This window comes from Gracilinanus agilis, chromosome 3 (assembly GCF_016433145.1).
Source record: "Gracilinanus agilis isolate LMUSP501 chromosome 3, AgileGrace, whole genome shotgun sequence".
NCBI classification, from domain to species: Eukaryota; Metazoa; Chordata; class Mammalia; order Didelphimorphia; family Didelphidae; genus Gracilinanus; species Gracilinanus agilis.
Window position 1 is genome coordinate 166,258,792 of NC_058132.1, and position 15,601 is coordinate 166,274,392.

General features: G+C 36.5%; 1 protein-coding gene across 3 annotated transcripts in view; it reads left to right on the top strand.

Annotated features, from left to right (window-relative positions):
• The first annotated feature begins 3,647 nt into the window (after positions 1-3,647).
• NAALAD2 (N-acetylated alpha-linked acidic dipeptidase 2) overlaps positions 3,648-15,601 on the top strand; it is a 69,199-nt gene continuing 57,245 nt past the window's right edge. Inside the window, exons 1-4 of one of the 3 annotated variants that reach the window (XM_044666211.1) lie at positions 3,648-3,744; positions 5,233-5,344; positions 13,787-13,973; positions 15,042-15,143. In XM_044666211.1, coding sequence (XP_044522146.1) covers positions 3,663-3,744; positions 5,233-5,344; positions 13,787-13,973; positions 15,042-15,143 — 483 coding nt within the window. In that variant the 5' untranslated portion in view covers positions 3,648-3,662. Of the gene's footprint in view, positions 3,745-5,232; positions 5,345-13,786; positions 13,974-15,041; positions 15,144-15,601 lie in introns of those variants that run through there. The other 2 variants (XM_044666212.1, XM_044666213.1) reach the window with 2 other exon arrangements.

Sequence of the window (15,601 nt, forward strand, 5' to 3'; positions counted from 1 at the left end):
GGAATTCATGGTGTCTCTGGGGTCTTTGGGGGTGGTGAAATGATGTGAAAATAATTCTATAATTGAATACTCTATTTCTTTGTTAAGGTGTTAGGTTCTGAGACAAGTGCCTTAACCTTAGAAGGCCACTATGGCTCCACTGAATACACTCAGAATTATATATAATCAACCTATAAGCATTAAGCTCTTACTCTGTGTGCTAAGTACTAGGAACTATAGGGTCAAAGAAATAATCCTTGCACTCAAAGAACTCATATTCTTAAGGAGGTGACAAAATGCAGACAAATATATACCATCAAGATATATGCAAGATCAATAGGAAATAAGAGAAGGAAGGTATGAAAACTTATTAATCCTTATGATGATTTTTGCCTTTGCTTTCCATTTAAAATACAGTAAAAAATTTTTTCTGGGTGCACAGTTAGCTTTTGGGTAGGGGGTAGGGAAAATTGATACATTAAACTTTGTTTTTGGAAAATTTTGAGGATTTATTATGTTTTAATTAAATTAATAATTTAAGTTTTAAATTGTGTTTAAATTATAATTAAACTAATAATTTAATAAAACTAAAATTTTTAAATTTAAATCTATAAATGCAAAAGCAAAGATTGTAAATATTTGTGAACATATGATGGTCCGTAACTGGAAAAGTTAATGGTCATCTTTTCGCCAAAGGTTCCTCCACTACTCTCTAAGCCTTCAGGTATATTGAGACCATGCCCTAGAAGTAGAAGACTTAACCCACTCAGATTTGGAACTTATGCCCTAGTTCTCACACTTTTCTAATTAGTAAGTGCCTGAATCAAAACTCATATAGACTCCTAATATCTAGCTGACCAAAGCCATGTTTCACATTTCATTCCTGGTCGTGTTTGTGCTATCTGTTCTGCTGATGTGCTTACCCTTACTCTCATCTCCTTTCCATCTTTTCTCCTGGGAATAATAATTAAATACATACTGCTATGATTACTCTTATTGCTCAACTTATCCTCTTCTTGCTTTCCCAAACTAAAACATTTCTCCCTGCTAATAATTTTTCTATCTGTGTTGTCTCTTCCTATTAGAATAGCTATTGTAAACTATGTCTTATGGGTCAAATATAGCTGCCACCTATTTTTTGTACAACCTGTGAGCTAAGAATGGTTTTTATTTTTCAATGAATAATCTTTCACAAAGTGAAAATTATATGAAATTCAAATTTCAGAGTCCATAAGTAAAGTTTTTATTAGAGCATAGCCTCTCTCATTTGTTTTAAGATTCTTGAGGCTAGGGACTATCTTGCTTTTGTATTTGTGCCCTTGGCATTTTTTGTTTGGCAAAAAGTTTTGTCTGGCATTGTTTGGCAGAGTAAACAATATTTTTTCCAATAATTCATTCAAGTAGTTGTGGATTTATTAATGACATCATAGAATGTAGGTCTGGAAAAGACCTTAGACACAATTTTAGTCTAATCCTCTCATTTTAAAAATGGAAAGTAAATTATTATTGTGCTTCTAGACATGAATTGTTGGAGATAAAGTCACTTCAGGTATGTGATTTGTTGAGGTGTTGGCGGTAGTTAGGTGGCAGTAATAGAAGGTCTTACACATTATGAGAAGCGAGTTCATCAGTGTGAGCACAGAGAGTTTAAATGTCATTTTTTAGTCACCTAGCTAATAGGTAACTCAGGTCTTTTCTGGTTCCAAGTTCAGCCTCCTTTATGTATGGCATACTTATTAATAATTGTGGAAGTGAATTGAGAAGGAGCCACAGCAATAAGTTGACCTTTCCTTGTGACTACCCTAGATTTCCAGAAACTTTGTCAATTAATAAAGTGATTTCAAAATAGCCTTTTCTGGAATTATGTTCAAAGGGCTTTAAAAGAATGCTTACCCTTTGATCCTGCCATACCATTGCTGGGTTTGTACTCAAAGAGATAATAAGGAAAAATATGTGTACAAAAATATTTATAGCCACGCTCTTTGTGGTGGCAAAAAATTGGAAAATGAAGGTGTGTCCATCGATTGGGGAATGGCTGAATAAGTTGTAGTATATGATGGTGATGGAATACTATTGTGCTGAAAGGAATAATGAACTGGAAGATCTCTATGTGAACTGGAAAGAACTCCAGGAATTGATGCAGAGTGAAAGGAACAGAACCAGGAGAACATTGTACAAAGAGACTGATTTATCATGGCACAATTTAATGTGATAAGAGTTCTCTACTAGCAGCAATGCAATGATCCAAGATAATCCAGAGGAATTTATGAGAAAGAACGCTATCCACATCCAGAGAAAGAACTGTGGGAGCAGAAACACAGAAGAAAAATATAGGATTGATCATGTGGTTCGATGGAGTCTTGATATTAAAAGAGCACTCTATTGCAAATATAAATAACATGAAAATAGGTTTTGAACAATGATACCCAGTGGTGGTATATGTATAACCCAGTGGAATTGCTTGTCAGCTCTGGGAGTGAGGAGGAAAAGAGGGGTGGGAAAAATCATGAATCATGTAACCATGGAAAAATATTCTAAATAAATTTAAAAAATGTAAATACCTTTTTTTCTATGTCCTCAAACATTCTTATAAAATTAATCAATCTGAAGCTGAGTAGTAGTCAGTCCATAAAAATGCACCCCAAATCAAAACCAGGTTCTGGGAATGGGAGAGGTAGATGGATATTAGAAGCTGACATATGTAGAGATTTTTATTATTTACAAATCTTTCACAGATATTTCATTTGATCATTATGACTAGTTCTATGGGGTGGAGAGTGCAGCAATTGTCCTCCCATTTTATAAATATGGAAACTGAGTCACCAAAAATCAAATGTTCATAGGATCATAGATCTAGAGTTTGAGACAGTTTAGAGGTCTTTTGGTCCAACTACTTGCCAACAGAATGGGAGGACATAGAGACAGAACGGAATTCAGGTCCTGAGGCTCCAAATTCAGCACTCTTTCCACTTCTTGATCTGACAGGGATCACTGCTTTGAAGTACAGTCTGAATTCGATCTCAGGTTTTGTTGTTGTTTGTTTCTTTGTTTGTATGTTTAACTCTAGCTTGTCCTTCAGCATCCCCCCTTACTAAGTAATAACCGGTGGACCATAAAATCTATCAGACTTGTGGCAGCTATTTGCCTGAGCAAGGGAAGCTTATAGACAGTGAGAGGCAGATCCAGAGGCCAGTAAGGTAAGGACTACTGATAGATGCCAAGTAGGGCGGGACCAGGGACTCTCCTGAAGCCGCCCACTCTCCCTTAGCCCACCTACTCTCATTGAAGTCCCTGTGGTTTGTCTAGGTTTAGAAGTTCACAGTGGGGTCAACGGAGTGGAATGCTCTCTGCAGATTGGAAAAATGTGTGCTCTCTTTCCCCAGTTCTGGCTTTTCTTCCTCTCTTTGGCTGGGACTCCTGACCTTTGGGGAAAATATAGAATTTTGTTTGTTTCTTGACCACCTTTCAAATATATGAAGGGGTGAGGGGTGGGGGAGGGAAGGGGAAGATGACAAGGACCGCCCAGGAAGGTCTGCAGGTCTCTTAATATCCCTTTAGGTCACTTAAACCCCTCGCGGCTCACGGGACAGAATCAGAACTAACGAGCTGCCTTGTCTGCTCTCCTGTGCAGCGAGGATAGCCACACAGTCGCCTGGAGCGAGAACCGCAGCCCCGTTACAATCATGGCTAAGACCAAGGTCAGACTGTACACCTGGGTGTGTTTGACTGCCCTGCTGATGTTTTTCCTGTCCGGATTTATGGTGGGTAAGTACGGAACCTTTCTCTCCTCCAGCTACCCCTTCCCACTCTTCAAGCTCCACCTTGGAAAGCTGCTTCTTTGGTGGGCCCTGGAACTCTATTGTTGGTGGCCGAGACTAGGCTGAGGGACGTTTTATAGCGACCTCCAAAGTTCAGAACCCTTAGAATCTGTGTCCTCATCTACAACTTCCCCCTCCTCTCCAGCCTTACAACTCCGCACCCCTAGCCCGGACCCAGGCTGAAGAGACGGTACTAAGCACGGGAAAGATCTGAAATAGAGGGACGTCTAACCCAGAGATTCCTTCCATTTTCTCATTCTTGCGGTACGGGAGGGAGTTCATTTCTTTTCTGTGCCTTTCAGAAGCACAGAAGAGTTAGATTTAATTGTTACTTAAGTATCGAGTTCATTGTAAATCAGCCTTTAAATCAAATCTAATTTCTGATTAGTGTAACTAATTCTTATGGATGTCCTGCAGTGTGCAGTACTTCCAGGATTAGAAGACTAATCAACAAATTGTCAATTGCAAAGGGGGCGGGGGAAAGGGGTGTGTGTGAGAGGTTTGGAGCGGGAAAGGAAAGACTTTAGATCTGAATTCTAGCCGAAGTAGCTGGTATAGAAGATATTAATTAACTAACGACAACTTTAAGCTAGAATAACAATAAGGTATGGTATAACGACTACATATTGGTACAGTGAGAAAAATAATTTTCTGACATTTCGCATTTCACGGTCTCTCCCTCCTTTCCCCCTTCCTTCCTCCCCAAGGGGGTAAGCAATAAGATATAGGTTGAGTATCCTGGCTAAAGAGACAAACCAGGAAATTCAGGAAATCTTAGGTTCAAGCCTTGCCTCTGACCTATAAGTGCTATGTAACCCTGAGCTTCCCTCTGTCCCCACCCTCCATCTTGTTAGATATCTAAGACTTGCCAAGAAGGTGCAACCCAGAATTGGGGCTGGGTGTCGAGGTCGGGGAGTTCCTAATCTGAAAGAGTTCCCTAAACCAGTGTAATTACAGATCCAACTCCTATTCCTAACAACATGACCTATTTTAAATTTAAACTGATCTAATTTTGCTTAATTCAGCACCATTTGTTGTCTCTTCTTCATGCATCTTAGTATTCTGGGAATCTAAACAGTGAATAATCTAACCTACTACAGTGCTTACAAATTCCATTTACCATTAACAGGTCACGGGTCTTCATTGGAAACAAAACAAAACAACCAAGAATGTCACAGATTTAGGAATGCTACATCATCAGTAGTAAAAGAGAATAATGCTGTTTAACTAAAATAGAAACCCTCAACTCCTTGGGATATAAAACTATTCAGAAATGGATTAAAATATGTGACATGACTACCAAATTTGAATGTATTTAGTATGAAAATGTTTCTTTACATAGAGCAGGACATTTCTCTAGATTTTCTGGTGTTAATATCAGTTTGAGCTCCTAGTTTTTAAGAGTGTAGCAGGTTGTTGTGGCTGTGTTTTTCAGGATGGTTTATTAAACCTGTCAAAGAAGTAGCCATCCCCATTCCTACTTATCAAAATGAAAGGTGGAAACTTATATCTGAGATGAAGGCAGAAAACATCAGACAATTTCTCCGGTAAGACTATTTTTTTGTGTTTTGTATTTTATGCCTTTAAAAGAAAATCTATCCAAAGCGCCCCAAAATGATATCAGAAAAACTTCTACTTTGGCAAAGTGAATAGGGTGCTGGATTTGGAGACAAATGGTCTGGTTTCAGATCCTGGCTCTGTCACTTACCAACTATGTAACCATGGGCAAGCAACATGAACATCTTCTGGCTCAGTTTTCTCATCTATAAAATAAGACATCAGACATGGATCATAGATTTAGAAGTGGAAAGGATGTTAGAATGCATATAGTCCAGTTCCTTCATTTTGTAGATATGGAGATTGAGGTGATTTATCCAATGTCACATGGGTGACAGAATGCAAGTCCTTAGATTTCAGAGCTAGTTGTCTTCTCACTGTACCATAACATCTTATTATGATTACCATTGTTGCAGGAATGAAATGAGATGTATGTAAAATACTTTGCAAACCTTAAAACATCGTGTAAACATCAGCTATTAATCATTATAGCATATTTGAGAAATTTTCTTTCTTGAATTATATTAAGATAATTTATTTACTAGGTTATACAGCCACCCAAAAGAAGCCAAAATCTTTGCGACTATAGTAAATGGTTAATGCATTTAAATACTATAAAAGTTTTTCTTTCTTCCCTTCCTCTACCTCATAGTGGAAAAACATACCTTGCTGTTTAAGGCAAAGTTTCACCTAATAGAACTAAAAAAACATAAACTTTGTTCTCTTAACTGGAGGTCTGTGATATCTACTCCTTTGATCCTTCTTTTAGTTGAATCAAAAATTTTATTAAGCCTTTCATCATTAAGGACCAGTGAAATGTGGATGGTTGATGAAAATGATTAGAAAAGACATCAGAGGGATAATTTGATTGGATTTCTTACAGGCAACAAGAGATGTTTTAAATCATGTTGCAAATAAGAGGTTTGCAAAGGGCAGGAGCATAGTTTGATCCGTGCCATCCCATGATTATGATAGAGTGATGATGGAGGGCATCCAGATTAAATTACAGATCAATTGTATGCTTTTAGCTTTCTGTTGTTATGAAAACAGATACAGAGATTTTAACAAACCTTATGATCATTGGTTATTTCTATTACTCATTTTAAGGAAATTGCTTTTCCTCCCATCATTTTTTGTCAAAATTTTTGTAACTGTTTAATGATAGTACCAATGGAAATTAGTTCTTTGTGACTACTTTCGTGTGATGTAATTGAATGGGACTGGACATTATGTTGATTAGATTTCCTGCATTTGATCATGATAAATCCCTAATAAATTGAAACTTGCGATGATTTTTGAGTTATAAGGAAACATTCTCAGCTGGGTTTTATATGTGGCATTGCCAATGAATGTGTAACAACCATTTTTAGTATGTAGTTGGGTATTTCATACATATAAGTTTATACACAGAACATTTAAGTAATTTTAATGCTAATTTACTTGTCTTTGGACAAATGAGGTAGTTATAGCAAACTATTTGTAGATAATTTGATTTAACTTAAGTATCTATGATTGACTACAGAGATCAAATCTATAATATCTAATATTTAGCCCTAGTAGTTAAAACAATACTTTGAATGTGGGAGATGATAAATAAATGGTTCAGTCAAACTGAACTGATCTTTACTTTCTTTTAACAAATCACACTTCTTAATAATAACTCCAAAGCTTTCTGAGCAAACAACTGTTAGGATATTTCATCTTGACCCCGTATTAATTAAACATTTATGTGACTGTCTTTTGTTAATATTAGAATGCCTAAAGGAAAATTCAGAGAAAATTGGAGAACTATAAAGAGTAGATCTGGAAGGAGTCACTGCCCAAATATTGCATCTCAATATCCTGAGAATTATTTGTATTTCATTTACTTTGTATATGCTAAATGCTTTCTGTAGAATTTTAATAACTCAAGATAACTTGAAAAATAGCATAAATTGTAAATTCACCTGGTTTCTCAGTACTGTATAGCAATCCTTTCCATCCTCTCTGATAGAAATGTTTTTACAATATCCACAGTGGTTTTTCTGGGACTTCTTATTCCTTATCTGCCACTCCAATCCCCACCCCAACTTCTTTTACTTTGAAAATTGAGAGCATCTGTCCTGAGTTCTCCTGCCTTCCTTTTTTCTCCCTCCCTCCTTCCTTCTTTGAAATGTATTTGCCTTTGCACTCAGTTGGCTCATTCTGTCCAGTTCCTGGACAATAAGGTCAAAATGATTTCCTTATCTATTCATTCTACTAACTATATGCTTTGCTTCATATATTAGCACACGGCATACTTTACTACCTTCTCTGTTTCTAATTTCGCAGCTACAGATTGCTCCTAGAAGTTTTCAAACTGAATCTGACTTGTCAGCTCCATTACCAAGTTACGTAATTAAATTTTAACTGGGTTTCCACTATTGCATGGCACTAGGAAATCCTTTTTTCATTTTAAAAAATATCTCATTGGACACCTTTTATCTTTGAATAAAAGTCATTTCTACCATTCCTTAATCTCCTTGAAACAAAAACAATTAAACAAAAACATCTACATCATTACACCTGAGTCACATGTATATGCATACAATATTCTTTGTTGTGTCCTTCCTCTCCTAAGCCCCATCAGCAGTGAGATGTTTATTTATCTCTGATTTTTCAGGTATTTAAAGTTAAACTTCCTTTAAGTTATCCTTGTGTTCACATTGTTATAGTTATTGTATTTATCTTGTTTTCTTGTTCATATTTGTTTTTCTCTGCATCATTTCAAAGTTTTTTTTTTTGTTTTATCTCACAGTTTTCCCTTTTGTTCCTCTGAATTTCACATATTGGTCATTATTATTCTACAAGAATATTTCACTTCATCTATGTTATTTTTTATGTTATTCCCTAATTAACAGACACCCACTTTTTCCAATTCTTTGACACCATAAAGGGTGCTGCCCTGCTGTATATATATTTTTTCTTTTTCTGTTTTCAGCTTTCTTATGTCATATGCCTAATGTTAGGCTTGGGGAGTCAAATGATTTGAAGCATTTGTTCTCTTTTCTTTCATAATTCAAATTTATATACAGTATTGTTGGACTAATTCTTTTTTAAATTCTGCTGTTAAAATAGTTTTCTACTTGCCCTGCTTGAATGTCTCCCATATTTTTTTTTTTACTTATGGCCTGTTTAGTGTGAATTTATCTCTTCTTCTTCTCTCCCCACTCCCCAATCTCTCAACTCCCAGGCAACTTCCTACTTACAATTTTCACTGAGTCTTAAAGCTTGAGGGGGCTTCTTTTTTTACCTTTCCATGTTTATCTACTATTCTTTGTCTTTCATCCAAGGCTATGTAAAGTAAGTCCTTCAAGAATTAAAACCCTATTAATTACATTCCTTCCCCAGTCAAAAATTTTGCTTTCCACGTAAAATTGCTTTGGCTACCTATAAATAATTTACATGTGGTTATGTATCATACATTATCCATGAAACATAAAGAAAAGTATTATCTACTATTATATATTATATATGCTTTATAATTTATGAACTGTCTTCCTTCAAATGTATTAATATTGCTACAGGCCTAGCAAATACCTTTAGGCTACTTGAGCGCCATCTTTATCTCCAGGGTGTTATAGACAGTGTGTAAGTGAACGAAGCCCTAGGCCTCTATTTAAAGGGATTTTTCTATAATGTGAATTTGCCAGCTGACCTGGAGAAGGAAGGGAAGAAGGAAAGAAAGAGGCTATTTGGGTGGGGGCCAAGGAAAGAGAAACCAGAAATGGAAGAGAAACACTTGGAATCCTGACCAGAACTGAGAGAAAGAATGTTTGGGGGGGGGGGGGGTGAGGGGGAGTGTACATTGCAGGGTGGCAAACATGAGGGAGCCAACAAGGATGCAGGAGAGGATGTGAGAATTTGGGGATAGATACATTGCACCCTAATTAAATGGAGATAGACAATGGGGCCAGACATGCTAGCAAGTGATCAAAGTGGGGCAAAAGCCTCTTCTCTCTGTAGATGTCATAAGCCCACCCTCTCCCCCATCTGCAGCTGTGATAGCAGTCTCATGCCATTTCTTCTGCTTTCATTTGGAGGTTATTTTTTTAGGGTTTTAGGGATGGAGGTTGGGGAGGTCATGGGGCACCAAACTGAAGGGCAAGAACAGGAAGAAGGCGTTACTGTTCAATAATGTTAACATATGTTGTTTTGGGGGAATGCAATTTTTTTCAAAATTATTTCCTTCAGAAAAATGCATAATGTAAATCTGTGGTAAAGGGATCTGTATACAATATTCCAGTAATAATGTATCTTTTCCAGTCACTTCTGTTTCTCAGGACCTCTTATAAATACTCAAAATCCACAGCTTCTAAGTAAGATCTAATCTTGAGCCAAATGGTCCTATGAAGAACTATGAAGATTTCAAGATTTTATTCGCTACTATAGATTTTTGGGTGGATGAGGTTCAATTGAAAGCTCTAAGGAAGGTATTCAGAAAAGAAGACAATGTAACTCTTACCTTTTGTGATCTTAAAACTCTTAATAATTCCCCATATCTATAGAGAGATCCTTGGAAAAGAGAATTCTTGAAAATTATTTACTGAGCCCTCTTCCTCTGGCCAGATTTGCTAAATGAGATAAAATTTATTATTAGAGGAGGAAAGATGGAGTATAAGAAATATAGAGATTACAGAGTAAGACAAACCTCTTCTTTGGTCAGTGGCCCAATGCATTAGCATAGCTTCTGTTAAGTGGTTTGGGCTCAGCTCAGATGGGTTGACAATTAAGCAATGTAGAGTGTCCTACTATGGACACTAAAATTTAAGTTCCTAGAGACTGTGGGTGGGGAGGAGAGAGGACTGTGGATTTACCTGGAAGAACAACCTTTACTATTTGACTAGAACAAGTCACAGATATGAGAGAGATATCTGGCAGTGAAGTGATGCAGAAAGCCACAGCTAGGCAATTAATAAAAAGCCTGAGGGGGCATATGCTTTCGTTCACTTGTACATTAAAGATAGAATGCTATGAACTTTTGATTCTTGCATTTGCCAGTTTGATGACACAGAGATCACAGAGGACATTTAAAGGCCTTCCAAGAGGAGGGAGAGATAGTTTATAGCTTTGTGTAACGGTTAGAGTGTAGACTCTTACAGAGAATGGTGGCAGAAGAGGCTATGGACATTTGACCTATATGATCAGTGGACTTTTGATGTTCATCTATGGTCACAGCTATTGCTGTTGTCCTCAACCCATTCTCTACTCCCCCAACTACTTGAAACCAATTTGATGGATCTGGGATAGAGAGAGAGCATAGGACTAAGACAATTTTCCAGGATGGATCAAATAAAAATTGAGAGTTATGGAGGTGTTGTGTATTATATTTACTGGCTCTAACACTCATCCTATATTCAAATTTTGATAAATCCCTGCCCCTTCAGCTGAGTTTGTTTCTTAGCCTATCATTTTATTCTTCCTATGCTAGTGTTTCTGAAGTTCATTTTCTCTGGAACTCTCCCCATGATAGTGGATCCAAAGCTTTCTCATTGACCTCTGCCATTTTTATCTAGCAGCCTGTGAGTTTCTGGTCCTGAGATCCAACTTTCTACTTGCAGGACTCTGCCAGTACTTTGATAGATTGGATTGGCCTCAAATCTGTGCCAAAATCCTGTATACGAATGCCTCTCTTTGATGTTTAAAGCCTTTTTGAATCTGGTTCAGCCTGTCTTTTCAGACATTGCACATTAATTACCCAGTGGGCACAGTGTTCCAGCCAAATGGGCCTACTTGCTATTCCCCTAGAATATTCTAATTCCTGCCTCTAAGCCTTTGTGCTAATTGCTTGGAATGTTCTTCCTCTACCTCCACCTATCAGATTCTTTGGATAACTTCATGGATTGGTTTAGGTGCCTATTCATATAAGTTTTTCTTAATCTCACAGTTGTTAATACTGCTGGACAAACACAGTTAAGTTTATATTTTCTTAACCGTTCATATTTTGTATACCACTCCACCAATCCTTTGATCATTTAGGTCAAATGTCCACAACCTCTTCTGTCACCATTCTAGCCTTTGCACAAAGCTGTAAACTATCTCTCCCTCCTCTTGGGAAGCATTTAAATGTCTTCTGTAGTTTATGTGTCATCAGAATGGCAAATGGGAAAACCACAAGTTCATAGCATTAATGCCATCTTCAAGGTGCATAGAATTCTGCAGAAGGTATAGATCAGCAGAAGTGAAGGTTTCCAAAGCTGTCAAACAACATGGATTATTCCCTCTTAGCTTCTTTGAAGTATATGAGCTACACAATATCTCAGCAGGAAGTGAATATTAACCTCAGAAGAACTCCTCACAGTACCTTCCTAGTCTGTCTCTTCTTCTCTACTCATAATATCACCAGGTTTCTTGAGGGTCCCATACTCTCCTCTGGACTATTAGAATTAGCTTCTTTGTTCTCTCTGTCTAGTATCTTCCCTAATTACAATTCATCTTTTCAACCAAATCAGTCATCAGTAGTTATCCCTTGTCCAAAGCTTAAATCCAAACACCACTAAGCCTGGTATTTAATAACTTTTGTAGTCTAGAAGTTTCAACCTACCTTTCCATTTACTGAATCTTCCCCTTCACTCAGCCATGTGTATTCATACAACTGCTCCCTCAAATATACTCATTCCACATATGAGTCTGTGTTGAAAGGTCATGGAGCATAATGAGTGGGCTTGGGATTGGTCTTGGAGTCAAGAAGATCTGGTTTTGAACTCTGATTCAAATACTTTCTTAGGTCCATAAAGGGCATACAGGTTGGAGCCATGATTTCAATGGTATAGAGAACTCCTTGATGAAGAGTCCTTTAGCTATGCAAACCTGAGCACTTATCAATTAATTTTTTAAAATTTTTATCAATTTTTTATCAATTAATTTATTAATAAATTAATCTCTCACAATTTCAATTTCCTTATCTATAAAATGGGAATAAGAATTAAACTGTGCTCAAGAGGTTATGATGAGGATCAAACAGAATAAAAAAAATACTGTCAAAGTGTTGTTTTCACAAAAGAAAAATGCCATGAAAAAGCATTGATTCTAATAAAAATACCATTCTTCAAATCTTATCAAGCACTAAACCCTCAGTCATGTAACTGGTTGTTTTGGAGGCCATTGTTTTAATGATAGAAAAGAGAAAAAAATCCAATAATTGAAAGGTGTCCCTTTTCTTTATCTTAGGCTTGAATTTGATTGAAACTATAATCAATTCTTGATTATCTATCTACATGTAAAATGGCAACCTTGTGGATTGATTATTTGTACCATGATAGTAATTCTGAGCCAGTTCAGCCAAAATTTTCCCCCTGCCTTCCATTCTTTGGGCCAACTCTCCTTGCTACTTAGGCAGCCTGTGCAGCTCTACAGGAGCAAGAATAACAAAATTAGGGAAGTAATTTGTTAGGAAAAAAATAATTACATTATATTTGAAGTACAAAAATAATCACAGTATGAGTGGAAGAGAACTCCCAAGATATTTTTATGTAACCCAAACCTAAAGAGGTATTTTATCAACTCTATTCCCCAAAATTTGTCATCCAGCCCCTGCTTCCCTTTTACAGTGATGAGGAATCCATTGGGACATTAGACGGTCCAATCCACTTTTAATGACTTTAAATACCAGCATTTTTCTTCTTTTTTTCTTCAAATAGAGCTAAAGTTTATCTAAAAGCAAAACTGAATATTAGGTCACCTATAAGATTTATTTAAATGTTCAATTTTTTAAAACTGTGTTTTTACATCTCATAATTGTTCTGTCTCATTAGGAAGTATGCAAACCATCCTTTTTGTTTTGTTCAGTTGTCCTCTGAGATACCAAATAGTACTATTTAGGAAGATGCCAATGACCCAAAGAGGTCCTGGAAATGTTTCTTTAAACAGTGTTAGCCTCAAAATAGATTTTATCAGTTTTGTGAGGTCACAGTCTTGAAACAATTCCATTGTATCTTTAAATTTATTGACAATACACACTAGAACTTTGTAATAACCATTGTCCTGGCAAATCCTAAGAGATTTTTCTCTGAAAATCTGTTTCCCAGTTTCTTCATTGGCTGCAAGAAGTGATATTATTGCTGCAGAAGACTTTTGAGCTGCAGACATGATTTTGGATCATAGCACCATAATTTCTTCTTGACCCATCCCTTTGCTTTAAGTGAACATTTGCACTATTCACTGGAGCTAGGCTCCACCTTATGTGATAAGTTATAGAAAGGTGTTGAAGTACAGTGTGCTTACCTAAATATTTTTAAAATCACACATGTATATAAAAGTTTGGCTTTAGGCTTTGACAAAAAAAAAAAGAATGACACCAACAGAAATAAGCTCGTTTACTTCAATTATTTGCTCAACTAAACTCTCATTACAATGGGAATAATAAACTCTTCATCTGAACATAGACTTCACATTGTATTTTGGTTTCTTTTTAGTTCTTTTACGAAGCTCCCTCATCTGGCAGGAACAAAGCAGAATTTTCTTCTTGCAAAACAAATCCAGAGTCAATGGAAGAAATTTGGACTGGACTCGGCTGAGTTGGCCTATTATGATGTCCTCCTATCTTACCCTAATGACACAAATCCCAACTATGTTTCACTTGTTGATGAACATGGAATTGAGGTAAAGTGGAACTGTGATTATTTTAAAAATTATGCAGGGTTATTCTGTAATGAATTAGCAATGGATCCAATGAATGGATCCAGATCTGAATTGTTGTCCATCTGGGGTGATGTGAGGTCTAAACTCAGGGTCAGATCATTTCTAACTGGGGGGTCAAGGAAGTATTCATGATCAAGTTGGTTTTGAGACAGGCCTTAAAGGACTGGTATAATTTTAGAAGACATAGAAGGATAGCACAAGGGCATATTATGCCAGACCTAGAAGACACTCTGAACAAAGTCAAAGCGAGGAAGAGGAGAATATGTAAAGAGGTCAAGAAGAAATCTAGTTTAGCTGGGGCACACAGTATGCATAGAGAATAAGATAAAACATAAAAGGTAGTGAGGTATCAGATGGTAGAAGAATGTATATATCAAGATAAAGAGTTTAAACTTTATTCATTTGGCAATAGGGAGTCATTGAAGGGTTTTGAAAAGAGGATTGACATAATACCTGTGCTTAAAGGAAGATTAATCTGGAAGTGGTGTGAAGGATGGATTGAAGAGGAAGGAGAAGTGGAGGCAAGTAGATGGATTAGAAGGTTTTGACAATGGTCTGGACATGTGGTAATAAAGGCATAAAGGCAAATAGGAAAATAGTGATGTATTGTTGCAAGTAGAAAGGAAGAGACTGATTCAAGAGAAATTGAGAAAGTGGGACTCGTGACATTGAATTGGGGTGGGTAAGGGAGAAAGAATTGTTAAGGACACAAGATATCCAACATTAATGACTGGGTGAATCCTTCAGTGGCAATTCCACTCACAGAAAGAGAAATGATTCTAGAATGTTATGACAGACTGGTTGGGGGAGGGGGAGTAAATATAATAAGTTATGTTACATACATTTTGAGTTGATGATTACAATAATTAAATTCTTTCTCCATTGCCCTCAGTGGAATTTTCTCATTGAATTACACATGTTACTTAAAATAGAATTGGAAGCATGTTTATATATACTTCTAAACAAAATGGGTTGTTGTTTAATAACATGAAGCCATCCATTAAAAATTTACTGCATCCTCCCTCCTAGATTTTCAATACTTCATTCTTTGAGATACCCCCAGGTGGATATGAAAATGTTTCAGAGATTGTTCCACCCTATAATGCTTTTTCAGCCCAAGGAACACCAGAGGTAAAGTAAAAAAAAAGTTAAAAGTAAAAGATTTTGAAATTTAAAAAAATTTTATAATATAAAATCTTGTATAGAGGTTTAAGCTCATTTTATTGACTGACTGACTTTAAAGATTCACCTTTTAAGTTTACATAACATTTCCTACATACACTGAAATTTAATGAAGCACAGACACTGGAGGAATAGATATTATCTTTGGAAGTAAGAAAGAGATAAATCATGAACACATCCTTGTATTCTAGAAAAGTAATCCATTCTTATGTGAGAATAGCATTATAATTCTTTTGTGTCCAGAACCTTCTTATTTTCCCATCCTCACACATCCTGACTATTGAGTGCCACATATAATAATAGACTACTATATCCAAACATGTTCTGGCAGCTGTGCTTCTCTTTACTCTCTGACCATCTCATCTGCCTTCCCATTACCAGGTAGAAAACATATGGTTCTTCCCTTT